This window comes from Hemicordylus capensis, chromosome 2 (genome assembly GCF_027244095.1).
Source record: "Hemicordylus capensis ecotype Gifberg chromosome 2, rHemCap1.1.pri, whole genome shotgun sequence".
Lineage (NCBI taxonomy): Eukaryota > Metazoa > Chordata > Lepidosauria > Squamata > Cordylidae > Hemicordylus > Hemicordylus capensis.
In genome coordinates this window covers 164840225-164855561 of record NC_069658.1, presented here as the reverse complement: position 1 = coordinate 164855561, position 15337 = coordinate 164840225, and the positions used below count along the sequence as shown (strand labels likewise).

The 15337-nt window shown below is 46.2% G+C and overlaps 1 protein-coding gene across 1 annotated transcript in view; it reads right to left on the bottom strand.

Annotated features, from left to right (window-relative positions):
- Positions 1 to 3601: 3601 nt before the first annotated feature.
- Positions 3602 to 15337, bottom strand: part of NOP2 (NOP2 nucleolar protein) — a 31719-nt gene continuing 19983 nt past the window's right edge. Inside the window, exons 8-16 of the mRNA XM_053302794.1 lie at positions 8831 to 8920; positions 8656 to 8743; positions 8414 to 8554; positions 8076 to 8215; positions 6478 to 6567; positions 5737 to 5859; positions 5531 to 5628; positions 5314 to 5444; positions 3602 to 4150 (exon numbers count right to left, since the gene is read on the bottom strand). Coding sequence (XP_053158769.1) covers positions 3819 to 4150; positions 5314 to 5444; positions 5531 to 5628; positions 5737 to 5859; positions 6478 to 6567; positions 8076 to 8215; positions 8414 to 8554; positions 8656 to 8743; positions 8831 to 8920 — 1233 coding nt within the window. The 3' untranslated portion in view covers positions 3602 to 3818. The remainder of the gene's footprint in view (positions 4151 to 5313; positions 5445 to 5530; positions 5629 to 5736; positions 5860 to 6477; positions 6568 to 8075; positions 8216 to 8413; positions 8555 to 8655; positions 8744 to 8830; positions 8921 to 15337) is intronic.

Genomic DNA, 15337 nt, shown 5'->3' with positions numbered 1-15337 from the left:
TGGGGGCTCACTGCCTTGGGGGGCCCCCCCAGAAGCAAGTCACATGACTGACTCCCCAAGCCACACACCCGCCCAGGCTTCCTTCAGTTGTATTCATTCTCCAAAATTGATGTGAGTGTTAAGACCTGGAGCTACCAGAACAGAATGTCTTTTTCTAGTACCATTAAATGACTTGCATCATCCACAATTTACAAAACCTTTAAAAAAATAATTTAGGATGATGTTCTATTGTGGCACACAGGAGATTATTAGGAGAGTGATTAGGAGAGTGTGTGACACACACACACACACACACACACACACTGATTTTTGTTATCGCTATTCAGCCTCATTTAAGATTTCTTCATGAGCTAAGCTGAGCTTCAGTGAGGGGGGCCCCATTTTAAAATCTTATCTCTGGGCTCAACCTTGCTACGCTCCTGCTCCCTAGTATGGAGTGGTGGATACCAAGAAAGGAGTACCCAACCCCTGAACTGTCTGTTGAACAGGATCTACAACCCCTGAACAGGATCTACAACCCCTGAACAGGGTCTACACCCCCTTCCCCATTCCACCCCCTTTCTGTTTTGCTACAAGTTCAATTGCAGCTCCATTTCTGTTAGCGGCTTGGCTACTCTTTCCTCTGTACTCAATAACATTCTTCCCTAGGATGCTCCTTATTCATCACCGAGACAAAGAGCTGCATGACCAGCCTGAACAAGGAACTAAGTTTTCATGCCTAGGAACCAGCTTCCTCCTCCTCTCCTCAGGATACCCCCACATTACCACTTTGCTGCTCCACAGATTTATTTGCACTTATATTCCCTCTCACCAATACTCCCTTTTCTCTTCCTCATGTTTCAGCTGAGGTCTGAAGTGTTCCAGCCTGCTTCAAGATTCTACCACCTCATTCTCATGAAGTAAACACTTCAGACCTCAGGTGGTAGATGGGTGGGGGGAGAGGAGAGATCTTTGTGTCTTCTGTTTACGAATTTCCCTGCAAAGTGGTTTTAGAAATAGATTAGAGGTGTTGTGTACTATTCCTCAGTTGAATAATGTTCTAATCTGCAGGTTTCCACACAGCTGAGATGAGGGGGGGGGGCACAGTCCATGCTTGCTACCACAAGACCAGTTCTAAAAACAACATTCTTTTAGAAAAAATCACAGTTTTCCAAGTATGAGCCAGGTTTTCTTTAAAGGGTGATGGAAGCAGAAATTAGATATTTGCTGCTTTCTCCCTGCTGTAGAAGTAAAGCCTAGCTCACCCCCAGAAGCTTTACTTTTTACATTATATGCAAGAGGTATACATTTAGAAAGGAGAACATCCATCTCACATCAAGTACCTTTCAGCCACATTGGGCATGAGCATTTCAACATTTCTGCCTTCCCCTGAAGGCTGTTTTATCTACAGTACAGGACAGACTTTTAAACACTGTTTTCTCAGTTTGGATTTACATCAAGCCTTTGTCTGAATTTTAAGTATTGAAAGCTCTACCTACCTACCTTCTAAGGTTGGAGATATGAACCCTTGGAGACTGTTTTTCTTCAAAATCTGAACTTTTGTATAGTGTCCCTCAGGGCTCCATATTGTCTCCGATGTTGTTTAACATCTACATTAAACCACTGGGAGAGATCATCAGGAGATTTGGTGCAGAGTGCTATCAGTATACTGATGACACCCAAATCTATTTATCCATGTCAGCATCATCAGGAGAGGGCATAACCTCCTTAAACGCCTGCCTGGAGGTGGTAATGAGCTGGATGAGGGATAACAAACTGAGAATGAATCCAGATTACTCATTGTGCAGGGTAGAAACTCTGGAGATGAGTTTGATCTGCCTGTTCTGGATTGGGGACACACTTCCCCAGTAAGAACAGGTACACAGTCTGGGGGGTGCTTCTGGATCAGAGCCTCTCCCTAGTGTCCCGGTTTGAGGCAGTGGCCAGAAATGCCTTCTATCAGCTTTGACTGATATGCCAGCTGTGTCCATTTCTTGAGATAAATGAACTCAGAACAGTGATACATATGCTAGTAACCTCCAGACTGAATTACTGCAATGCGCTCTATGTGGGGCTGCCCTTGTGTGTAGTCCGGAAACTACAATTAGTACAGAATGCGGCAGCCACTTTGGTCTCTGGGTCATCTAGGAGAGACCATTACTTCCCTTTTGAAAGATCTACACTGGCTGCCGATAAGTTTCCAGGCAAAATTCAAGGTGCTGGTTATAACCTATAAAGCCCTGAACGGCTTGGGCCCTGGGTGTTTAAGAGAATGCCTTCTTCGTTATGAACCCCACTGCCCATTAAGATAATCAAGAGAGGTCCTTCTGCAGCTGCCACTGTAGCTACTCAGGGACGGGCCTTCTCCGCTACTTCCCCAAAGCTTTGGTACGCGCTCCCTGCTGAAATAAGAGGCTCCCCATCTTTGACAACTTTTAAAAAGTCTTTAAAGACACATCTATTCACCCAGGCTTTTAACTAAATATTGTTTCAATAGTTTTAACATTGTTTAAAATGTGTTAAGGTTTGAATTGTTGTAGTGTTAACTTTTGCTGTATCATTTACTTTGTTTTAACTGATGTTTTAATTTTTGTTGTCATTTATTTTAACTAATGTTTTAATTTGTGTTGTCATTTATTTTAACTAATGTTTTAACTTTTTCTGTTTGTTTGCTTTGTTGTAAACTGCCCAGAGACGCAACTTTTGGGCAGTATAAAAATGTTAAACAAACAAACTGCTCCTCTAAACCCTGGGGACTGCCGCCGCTAAAAACTGGCATTTCCTTTCAGATCAGCTGAAAATGAAAAACTCTTTCCCATGCCAAGGCTAATATGACAAGGATGGAAAGAAACAGCAATTTAAGGGCTTGCAGTCTAGAACCCTCCTTCAGATGTTTGTCGCTCACAACTAGAGCACCAGAAGTGGAGAGGAAGCCCTGCCCTGCCACTTTCACTCACCCCCTCTGGCCAGGTTACAGATTCATTTGTCTGAAGAGGGAAGTACCGTTACTAAAGCCGGCGCTTCCATGAGAGGCAACCTGGATTGCCTGAGGTTGCCGCTCCCAGAAGCGCCAGCCATCACAGTTATGGCACTTCCTCCGCCAGACACAGGAACGTAGGAAGCTGCCATATACTGAGTCCCACCATTGGTCTATCTAGCTCAGTATTGTCTTCACAGACTGGCAGTGGCTTCTCCAAGGTTGCAGGCAGGAATCTCTCTCAGCCTTATCTTGGAGAAGCCAGGGAGGGAACTTGAAACCTTCTGCTCTTCCCAGAGTGGCTCCATCCACTACGGGGAATAACTTGCAGTGCTCACACATCAAGTCTCCCATTCAGATGCAACCAGGGCAGACCCTGCTTAGCTATGGGGACAAGTCATGCTTGCTACCACAAGACCAGCTCTCCTCTCTCCAAGTAGCCAGAACCATGAGTGGCCAGCAGAAGCGGGTGAGTGACAGTACTCCCCACTTTTGGAGTTGCAAGCATGAGCACCGCCTGTGCTCATAACATTGGGAAGAACCGACATCTGGAAATAACCTCTCATACGCAGAAGACTGGAAGAGGATGCTGCCAGTTAAGTGGGAGAAGTACGATCCTATGCCAGACAAACATAGAATGCGAAAAAGTGGCAAAATCTTTAATGACTGAAGTGTCTCATTCAGACAGTCTCTGCCCTTAAACAGGGCTAAAAGTAAATTAAATGTCGGAAGCAGGCCCCAGCATGAAGGAGAATGAATGAGAGCCAACCCAGCGTAGCTCTCATCAGAACTAGTGCCCTGGACAACATCATCTCCCACCAGTCTTTTTAGCACTGGCCAGCAGTTACTGGAGAAAACACCCCTATTGGTGGCTCCGGTGCACCTTGCGCTTCTTGCTGGGAGTTGGCTGAGCCCTCAGACCCCCATGGGAGGGCCGGGCAGCCTTCATGGGCCTGGGCCGCTTCTGGAGGGAGCCTCGCTGTGCGCCTAGCAGCCGTTTCTTTTGTTTGTCACTTTTCAAGTTGCCCTTCACCTGCACTTTCGCTGCTATTGCTGCAGAAGATTCCAGTTTTGCAGTCTGCTTCTTAACTTTCAACTCCTCATGTTTCTTCCCTGGAAACCGAGGTTCAGCTGCAGCCGGAGCAGATCCCTCTTTTTCTGTCTGCACACCTGGCTCCCCTTGAGGTTCTTCGTCTGGAAGCAGAACCAAATGTTAAGACCAGAACACTGGAGCGAACACTGGCATGAGCAGCAAAGGAAGCATGGGGCGGGAGCAGCAAAAAACAAACAAAAAGCTCACACAGCAGGTGGTGCTGCCAGGAAGGAACATTATTTTGCAGGGGACTGACTTACTGCTGCAGGAGCACAACAAATCCCAGCTTCTGTCTTCAGTGTGGTACCCAGGGTGTTCAGACTCCTGACAATCTGATCTTTTAATTTTTTTTTTTTTAAGTTACCAATTTCTGCTGAAGGTTCTGAAGCTCCAGTCCCCCCAGTATTCCACCTTCCTCCACACCGGTCTTTCCTTTTCTGTTCCAGTTAGGACAGACTACTAGAGCAGTCAACCAATGCAAGAATTTTCAGATGATTAATCTGCTTTAACAGATTAATTTATTCAACTGAACCCCATTTGCATAATGTCAAATATAGCTGCCTTTTTGAGACCTTGAACTAAAAGCTACCACTTGTTAGAGTGGCCATCTCTGGCAATTTCTTCCACTCTCAATTATATTAACATTAGAACTAACAGCCTCAAAAAATTAAGTATCCCACCTATTTGTACACAAGCATGGTGTAGTGGTTAGGATGTTGGACTAGGACCAGGAAGACTAGAGTTCAAATCCCCGTTCAGCCATGAAACTCACTGGGTGACTCTGGGGCAATAACTTCTGTTGCACCTAACCTACAATACTTCACAGGGTTGTTGTGGGGATTAACATAACTATGTACCCACACTGGGCTCCATGGAGGAAGAGTGGGATATAAATGTAAAAAATAAACTTATAGCCCAACAGCATACCTAACTTGTATCCTGGTTCCAACAGGGCTTACTTGTAAGTAAATTCCAATGAGTTTTCTAAAAAAGAAGTTTAGGTTTATTTGGCCCTTCCTCTAAATAAAATAATTTATTCAATTCATACAAACTCAAAATAAGATATTATCACTTGCTAATGCTAAAGAGAATCTGCCTAATACGTTATGGGTGTTACACCAAACAGTTCAGCTGGCACTAAAAAAAGCTATTTTGCTTGAGGATAAATGGATGAATTTGACTTTCCAGCTTACACAATTGTGGTGGGTTTAGGTTTTGTCTGGGAGCAAAATAAATCTCTGATTAGGCAACTTTGATCCATTACCTTTCTGAGCCTTTGGGATAGCATTGGAAAACTTCTTGAGTTTAGCAACAAAAAAGCCATCCATATTGTGGGTGTGAGGGTAGAAACGCCGTGTGGATTTCAAGGAAGGGTGGAAACGACGCTCCTTAAACCTAGGAGTTGAACAGGAAGACACTATGAGGTTCCAAGGAGAAAAGCATTAAAATGATGATACATTCTTAGTATTTGAGAAGCACACCTGGTAAATCCTTCTCTGCCAAAGTCCAGACCTGTTGGCACCAAGCGGACATTGCGCTTCTTCAGGGCATAATCCACAACCCACTCATTTTCCTCCACCTGTCAACACAGAGCATGGCCTGTCAGCCTATTCAAAGTATCTCAGAGAGCAGGGACCACTTCACTACTTAGGCCAGGGTGGAGAACCAAGAGAAGAAATAAACTCACCATGACTGAGCAGGTACAATAGACAATGTATCCCCCAGTCTCTGAGGCGGCATTGACCGAGTCAATGGCACTGAGGATCAGCTCCTTCTGCAGATGAGCACAGCGCAAAATGTCCTTCTCATCCTGAGAGAGAAAGACAGACATGTCAATAGCCATTTTTCTAGTTTACTGGATCTCTGCCCTCTTTGACACACAGAGCAACACCACTTCCAAATATGCCCTTCTCATACCACCTGTAGATTTTGCATCTGGGAATATCTGTGTTTCACTGATTCTCCCCATTCCCCCAGATTTCTAACATCTCCATTGTATCTACTTCTTGCTTAGCACCAAGCACTCCATATTCCTTAGTGTTTGGTATTAGCATAATAACTCCCACCCCTCTCCAAATGTTCTTTGTACATGGATTTTCTCCCACAACCCATTCATCTCTTTAAATGGCCATCATGCCTTTCTGCATGCTCACTGTTAAGCTCTACCCTGCCCTCATTTAGAAGACTTGGAACATTTATACCATCATTCCTTATATTGGCAGTGCGTCATTGAAAACAGGATTCTCCACAGCTCCTGCCAACTTTCTCCAGAAATCATTTTAAGAGCTGCTCTGCAACCTTTTTGGATATTAAGCACCAGCAGCCTAATCTCACAGTGGCTCAACTAGAGCTCCTCTCTTCTCTCCCTACTTTCTGCATGCAACTTCAACCCTCAATGCCCTCCTGCAGTGATCACGGCCCAGTTCACCTTATTTGTTTTGACTGTGGGGTCCTTTGAGATAACACCTGTGCCACTGCATGGAGCGTCAAGCAGGACTCTGTCAAAGCCACCCAGCACCTTGAGAGAGACGAGAAATAAATCCAGAAATACGTTTCTCATACTTGCAAGTCGGAAGGGGCCTTGTTGGCCAACTAGTCCCAACCTCCTGTGGATGCAAGCAATTCAGAGGTAAAGCCTTCCCAGCAGATGACTGTCCAATGTGTCTGAAGACCTCCAGCAAGGAAGATCGCCTCCTCCCAGTAACTGATTCAATTGCCAAGATGCTCTTACCATTAAGAAGCTTCTCCTAATGTTCACCTGAAATCTACTTTAACTTAAACCCATTAGATCAGCTCTCTGAGGCAGCAGAGAACAAGGCTTTGTTCTCTTCTGTGTGAAAGCCCTTTAGGTAGTATTTGAAGAGTGCTATCATGTCCCCCCTCAGTCTTCTCTTCTCCAGGCTAAACAGATCCAGTACTTTGTTGTCCTCTTCTGACTGTCTTCCCTTCAGATTGCATCTTTCTCAAAGTATGGCACCCAGAACTTCTGTTGACAGAGCCCTCCAGATAAGGTCTGATCCATGTGGAATAAAGTAGAACAATAACTTCTCAGAACTTGGCAACAACAGTTTTATGAATGTAGCCTACAATTGCCCTTAAGATGCATTTTTAAGCCTGGCTTTTAGTAATCTCTGAATGTTTCAGATCATTATTTTAACAGTTTGTTTCATTGTATTTACTGTTGTGAACTGCCTAGATCCTCGGTGCCAGGTGATATATAAATTAAATAAATGAATAAATAATAACAGTGTCCGCCTTTTTTGCACACTGCCAAAGTGTTCAGTTTGTGATAGACTGCAACCCTGAGATCCTTTTCACCTCTCCCATCGTATACTAGTGCATCTGATTTTTTGCCTAAATGCAGGACATCCTCATTTGTCCCATACGCTGACTCGCTCAGTTCCATATGAGATTTTCCTCTCTCAGGTTGCAACCTGGAGATCAGATGCAAACTTTTGTGGTGGGAGATGAGGTGAGAAGTGAGGAAGTCGCTGCTGGTCCTGTCTGCTGCTATCATCAGCTGCTATGAGCCCCTGGTGGCGCAGTGGTAAAACTGCCGCCCTGTAACCAGAAGGTTACAAGTTCGATCCTGACCAGGGGCTCAAGGTTGACTCAGCCTTCCATCCTTCCGAGGTCGGTAAAATGAGTACCCAGAGTGTTGGGGGCAATATGCTAAATCATTGTAAACCGCTTAGAGAGCTTCAGCTATAGAGCGGTATATAAATGTAAGTGCTATTGCTGTAAGTGCTATTGCTATCATCTGCCTCCCACCCTCACTCACTGCCTAGCACGCCTGGAGTCCTGCTTGCCATGGCAGGAGAAGGATGGGGCCGATGACTGAACAGGGAGAGCAGCCATGGTGACCTTGTCTCCTGCTGTATCCACAGCCGTGCACCCACTGGCTGCGTTGCAAGGTAGCAACTCGACCACCTTTTCCAAACCAGGGACCTTCCTCAGGTGGCCAAGCGCTGCAAGATCCATGACACCCACTCCCCACAACCCATCATTGTTCCCGCAGCCATATACCTTGGGGAACTGGCGCCCGTCACAGTGGCTTACAACAGTGTTTGTGACTCCCAGGCGGTGCATGTTCCCCACCACACTGTGCAGCCGCTCGGCATTGCTGTCATTAGCAAGGATCACACCGGTGTTCTTCATCAGCTGAGCTGGCAGAGTAAAAGGGGCACCACACAAAGGGGGTTAGGACAGCCAGGCAGCTCCCTTGCATCTCACTCCAGGCCCAGGACACAGACATTCCTCCCCTTCACCTTCCTTTTGCTGTGCTCTTCCACTTCCAGCCCCGCTCCTCCCTACAAGCCAGAATGGACCCATTGCCCCATCCCACCCCAAGCCTCCCCCAGTACCTATGTAGCTGGTCTTGCCTCCTGGGGCGCAGCACATGTCCAGAATGCGCTCATTCTCCTGGGGGGCAAGAGCCATGACGGGGAGGAGACTCGATGCTCCTTGCAGCATATACTGCCCAGCCAAGTATTCTGGGGTGGCACCTGGCAGTGGAGAGGAAAGCATAGAGAAAACAGTGAGAAACCCGCCGCTGAGAAGCTGAAGCTAGCTTGCTGTTGAGAGGGGTAGGCAGCCTCTCACTCACCGATGGGCACAGAGGAGTCATACACAACCAGTCCCGTTTTAGACCACTTTCCTAAAGGGTCTAGATTCACTCCCCGATTTATCAGGGCCTGCAGGACAAAGGAAGAAATGAGTGGAGCCTTTTCACCAAGGCAGGAGGAGAGCAGAAAAGGGCACGCGGCGGATCATGTGCTCACTTGTGCTAGGTCACGGCGCCGCGTCTTGAGCGTGTTGGTGCGAAGGGTCACAGGCCGAGAAACCTCATTGGACTCCAAGAAGTCAATCAGCTAAAGCAGGGAGAGGAAGAACAAAAAGGGTGAGAACCTTCCCCATCAAAAGAAGAGCGACTGTAGGGGCTTAGCTCCACCTTCAGGAAAAGGGAAAGCAGGGCTGATATCTGACTAAGATAGCCTTAGTTATTTGCATATGTTTTAAACAAATTAAATAGGAACACATTTGCTTATCTGTAAAGTTTTCTTTGGTTTGCTCACTAGATAGTGGCCCAGACACTGGGTGCTCTCCACTCTGCCCACTTGGAGTCATCTCCCCCCCACTTAAGCCGGGGAACGGATTAGGAGGCACATCTCTGGAGCCAATTCCTACTGATGTAATATTGAAAAGCCAGAATCCTCTAGTCTTATCCAGAGAATAAACCCAACATATGAGCCCAGAATGAAAGAAGAAAGCCAGGCAGGAACTGGATCACTGTCAGGTGAACAAGCTCTCCGTTCTCCCAGGCACTGGAGCTAAACAGAGCAGTACCCCATATTCTTAGGCAGGGAACAAGTGAAGCCTGTAATTCGGACTGCAAGACACATTAAAGCACCCTTCAGCCAAAAACTACTTCGAGCGGATGCGAAGTTGACAACTCTGATGGGTCTAATGAAGGCAGGCCGAAGTAGCCACCCTGCACAGGAAGTCTTAGATCCAACAGCCCAGAATGTGGCAGTTCCCCTTAGGGAGTGTGCCAGGATTCCTCCAAGTGCGGGCTTTGCCAAGGACCTTGTTGGCCCCGGTAATGCATGCTGCAAGCCGCCTGGAAAGAGAGAAAGGTCTTCGATGCCATCCTGCCTCTACCCTTAGGTGATAAAAGTGGGGGGGCTAGCTTTAGGGTCAAGGGCCTGTGGGTAGGATTCAGCGTTGGCCAAAGCTTCTAACAGGTCTAATATAAGCAGTTAGTTAGGGAGCCACATTGAGGGTTGTTGGGGGCCACCACTGGCTCCTAGGTCTTGCAATGAAGAACACTGGCCTGAAACAGCCCCCACCCACCCCACAAGACAGTGAGTCCTTGGGGTTCTATTTGTAGGATGGACTCTTTTTTAAAATTACATTTGCACACTGTCTCAAACTTCTGTCTCTGGGTGCTTTACAGCAAAAACAAAACAATTTAAAACCACAAGTCTAGTTAAAAGGCTTGGGTGAATAAGTGAGTCTTTAGAGACTTTTAAAAAGTTGTCAGAGATGGGGAGGCTCTTATTTCAGCAGGGAACGCATTCCAGAGTCTCAGGGCAGCAACAGAGAAGGCCAGTTCCCGAGTAAGAACCAGGTGAGCTGGTGGCAACTGCAGCCGAACTTCTCCAGATGATTGCAATGCGGCTCATAGTGAAGAAATTCTCTTAAATACCCTGGTTACCAGCATATGTACTGAGGTCGTTTATCTGAAGAAATGGAAGCAGCCAGCGTATCAGCTGAAGCCAATAGAAAGCACCTCTCTTCACTGGCTCAACCCAACACACCAGGGAGAGGTTTGGATCCAGAAGCACTCCCAGATTACATACCTGTTCCTTCTGGGGGAAGTGTGACCCCAGCCAGAACTGGCAGATCAAAATTGTCTCCTGAGTTCCAACCCCACACAATAAGTCTGTCTTATTTTGATTCAATCTCAGTTTGTTATCCTTCATCCAGCCCATCTTGACTGACAGCCCTCCAAGCCAATCTGTTAGCCCGGTTAGAACCCTTATATTATACCCACATTCTGAAACAGAATGTACCATCTGACCAATCAGACGGCGGCCCTGAGCAAGGAGCAGGCCTAGTGCAACCCAATGGCAGGCACATCCCTGGCTCAGAGGGGCTCCATCGTGGTTTGGCCTGAAGCTGGTTTCCCAGGTGAGGCTTTCCTCCCAGCCTGCCCCACCACAGCAGATGGCTATCTATCACCCCACCACCTGTGCATTCCTCCAGGTGGAAGGGGCACACTTCCAACAAGGGCAGTACAGGAGGACCACTATTCGAGGTAAGGGAACACAAGTCATTGAACAGAAAAGGGGAAGAGTCCACTGTCCAATCTGGATGGATCTGCTTTCAGGGCAAGGGTCACAAGGCAGAGCCCAAGGCACAAACTCATACCTCCTGTGTCTTCTTTATCTTCTTGGAGAAGAGGGGTTAAGAATTGCAATGCTGGCTCAAGGACCCCTTAAAGATTTTTCTTCTTCAAATCTTCCCATTTGTTATCCAAAACAGAGCAGCCCAAAAATCTGTGCCAGTCTGCTGTGGAGACTAGCCTTAGAAAAAGTGAGAGGGACCTCCTAATCCATCCCCCTTCCCAGTCTTTCTTCGAGGAGAAGGAAAAAAAAGAACTTGCTCCATAGTGCACAGAGAGGAGAGCACACATTATCTGGACCACCAGATGGCGACAAGGAGGGTGAGAATTTTTTTTAAAAAGAATGCTGGATGTATGTGTTTGTTTCTTCTCTTAGTATGGAAAGGACAACTCCTCTCTCCAGGGGCAGGGCAAAGAGAGAAAGTTTTCCATCTCCTCTGGATGGGAAGCTCCTCTACCAGCTTCAAATGCACTGAAGCTAGAAGAACAATCCCCCCAAATTCAAACACATTCCATGGGTGTGAGTGAAACATAGACCCCAAGCCAAAACCATTTCTATTCAAAATAGACTCAAACACACACACAAATCTGGTTCTGCTCCTACCTCTCAGGCAGATTCCAGATGGTATCGCTTGGAGACTGTTCTTCAAAATGTGAACTTTTGTATGGCGTCCCCCAGGGCTCCATATTATCTCCAATGCTTTTTAATACTTACATGAAAACACAGGGAGAGGTGATCAGAAAATTTGGTGCAGGGTATTATCAGTATGCTGATGCAACCAAATCTATTTCTCCATGTCAACATTATCAGGAGAAGGCATAACCTCCCTAAATGCCTGCTTGGAAGCAGTGATGGGCTGGATGAGGGATAACCAACAGACTGAATCCAAATAAGACAGAGGTACTTATTGTGTGGGGTCGGAACTCAGGAGACAATTTTGGGTGGGTTTTGGCTGGTTTTGGGTGGGTTCACATTTCCCCAGAAGGAACAGGCACGCAGTCTGGGAGTGCTTTTGGGCCCAAACCTCTCCCTGGTGTCTCAGGTTGAGGCAGTGACCAGAGGTGCTTTCTATCGGCTTCAGCTGATACACCAGCTGCATCCATTTCTTCAGATAAACAACCTCGGTACATATGCTGGTAACCTCCAGACGTGACTACTCCAATGCACTCTGTGTGGGGCTGCCCTTGTACGTTGTCTGGAAACTGCAGCTGTTACAGAATATGGCAGCCAGGTTGGTCTCCAGGTCGTCTCGAAGAGTCCATATTATTTCCTATATTAAAAGAGCTACACTGGCTCCCAATAAGTTTTCAAGCAAAATATAAGTAGCTGGTTATAACTTATAAAGCCCTAAACAGCTTAGGCCCACGGTATTTAAAAGAATATCCTCTTCACCATGAGGGCCTCCGCACATTGAGATCATCTGGAGAAGTTCATCTGCAGTTACCACCAGCTTAATTGGGGCAGACACCCCATCTCTGACAACTTTTAAAAAGTCTTTGAAGACACATTTATTCACCCAAGCTTTTAAACTAGACCTGTGGTTTTAAATTGTTCTAAGGCTTTAATTTCTGTTTTATTTTGCTTTAAATCACCCAGATACAGAGATTTGGGGTGGTATACAAATATAAATGAACGAACAAACACTGGGAGTGTCCCCAAATCCAGGACGAGTCTTAAGTACTACCCTGAAGGCCAACAGTCAGAAAGGACATCTTCCTCCCTTATCTGTGGCACCAGAGGATGGGGCAGAATTTCTACCTTTCAACTGTACAGAAGAAAGGCTCAGACTGAACCAGGTCCAACGTTCTGTTGTTCTTTGGTGAAGGAAAGAATCTTTAGAAGGGCACACTGAACACCACCACCTGCCAATCCTGGGCGGCTGGCCTATCCAGTGCAGACAGTATGATAGTACCCTATGCCCAAAGACAGAACCAGCTGAAGTCATGATGTAATACTGTAGTACCACATGTGTGGAAACTGAAGCCCGAGTAGCTGCCTTGCAAATGTATCTTCCAGTTAAATGTTGGGAGGAGAAGGAAGCCAGAAGAGGATCTCTCGGCACTGAGTGGGCTGTAACTGTCTAAAATAGGCTGCTCCCTAGGCTAGTAGGCAGGAAGACCTTCTCCTGGACAGAAAGCTCAAATCCAACATATCACGGATTCTGAGTGCCTGCAGTCCAAAGTTCTGGTGATGCAAATTCTGAGTGTTTGGTACATATCCAAGACGTTCCACTCCCTATTAGGACAACAACAAGGGAGGCATCTCTCTCAAGACCTATGGAATGTGCAGGTAACTTAAGAATAAAATGATATCCATCAACATTAAGTTATCCTTGCTGAATACACAGGCCCAGCTTGATGGGTAGAGCCACACAGTAAACCCTTCTAGCAGAAGTAACTGCAAGGAAAAGGGGGAGATCATGCAAATGTGTTCAGAAGGTAGCCGAGTGAGCTCTGAGAAGCTTGGGCATAGTCTCGAGGACAGAAATCTGAGCACAGCAAGTGGATGGAGACTAGCTGCTCCCAAAAGGAAACATTGCAGTCAAGCATGGCAAGATAGAGAAAGCTGGGTAAAGCACAGTTGCTTGCCTCTTGAGAAAGTTAGAGTAGGCCCTATTCTAAGGGGTGAAAGGAGGCAGGCATCTCTTATTCTCCTTTCTGCCACCAAGGTCTTGTTCTTCAGGAGGAAGGCTCTTCCTTTATGAAGGAAAGAAGGAAAATGCATGAAGACCTAGTGAAGGCTTTCCAGATTCACGTTTTAGAACTATGTTGCCTAATTGGGAACATTCTTTTAGTCAGAAGAATAGTCATTTTTTTAGTCAGCCTCAAAGGTAAGATAAATACCAGTTGCAGGGGAGCAAGAGAGAGGGCATGCGCTCACCTCCTGCCTATGGGCTTCTCGGAGGCATCTGGTGGACCACTGTGGGAAACAAGATGTTGGACTGGATAGGCCTTGGGCCTGATCCAGCAGGGCTGTTCTTATGTTCTTAAGAATTTTTAAGAACAGCTCAATCTAAACAAATTAATCAACCAGGCACCATAGCCCTTAGGAGGAAGGTCAATGCAAGTTAAACACAAAGTGAGTGGATCAATACCTGCCCCATCCCAAGGGCTTTAGAAGGGCAACTATCACAAGAAACCATAATCTTGTTCTAACACTCACTGCCCCTGGACATGAATGAAATGCTAACTGGTGCCCATGGTACCCACCCTTAAGAGAAGTTCCAATAAAAAGGAGATCATGTCTCAAGATGCTATGAAATATAGGAGATCCTTTTATTTCTGGTAGAGGTTATATGTCCTATGCATAAGAGATCTGTCACTAATAGCTTGACATTTACAAGTAGCAAACTTTAAAACAGAGATCTCTTGTATGGTTACAGTATATAGCTGGCCCTGAAGAAAGCCTTGCGGTTGAAATGTGTTGGGCATGTACCATCTACCAGAAATAAACAGGATCTCCTATTTCACAGCATCTTGAGATGTGGTCTCCTTTTTGCCGACATTCCAGTGAATGCTTCCGGGTTTTTTGTGTCGTTTCCATAAGGAGAAGTGCCCCACACACCCCAAATGGAATTCTGCTCCACCTACAAAGGTGCATTCCAACTGTTTTGTACCTCCATCCCATCTCAAGGGATGTGCCCAACAGAAAGATCCTGAAACCAACTTTATGATTCAAAGAGCACTCAATATTGTGCTAAGTACTTTTAGTTTTGATTTCTGTATCTCCAATGAAAGAAAGGTTTGTCCTTGGATATATGGTAAACAAAGTACTCTCAATTGTTCTCCCTTCTTTCTTTAACCTTCTACATCTTTCAGACAAAGCACCAGTCATGAGAATGTTTCAAAGTACCTGCCTAGACAGTTCAACCCTCCCTGTGTCCATTCAAGAAACAACCAATTCAGACATCATGCCAAATCATAGATGACCTTGAGGAGTGTGATGTCTCAACTGACAAACTGTGGCTTGCAGTCAGCCAATGAATCAGAAACTATGTTCCGAAATGGTTGCAAACCATCATTTGTCCTAACTTAGATCTGCTGCAATGCTTGTATTGACAAACCATTGCCCCACCTCCAAGGGCTGCTGCACCAGGAAGATGGCAATGAACTCATGAAAACAAGAGAACAGAAACTGCAAGCAAGCAAGCAGCTCTAAGGTATAACATAAGAACAGCCCTGCTGGATCAGGCACGAGGCCCATATAGTCCAGCACCCTGTTTCACACAGTGGCCCACCAGATGCCTCTGAGGAGCCCACAGGCAAGAGGTATGTGCATGCCTTCTCTCCTGCAACTGGTATTGAGGCACTGTGCCTCCGAGGCTGGAGATGGCCCACAGCCATCAGACCAGTAGTCATTGATAGACCTGTCCTCCATGAA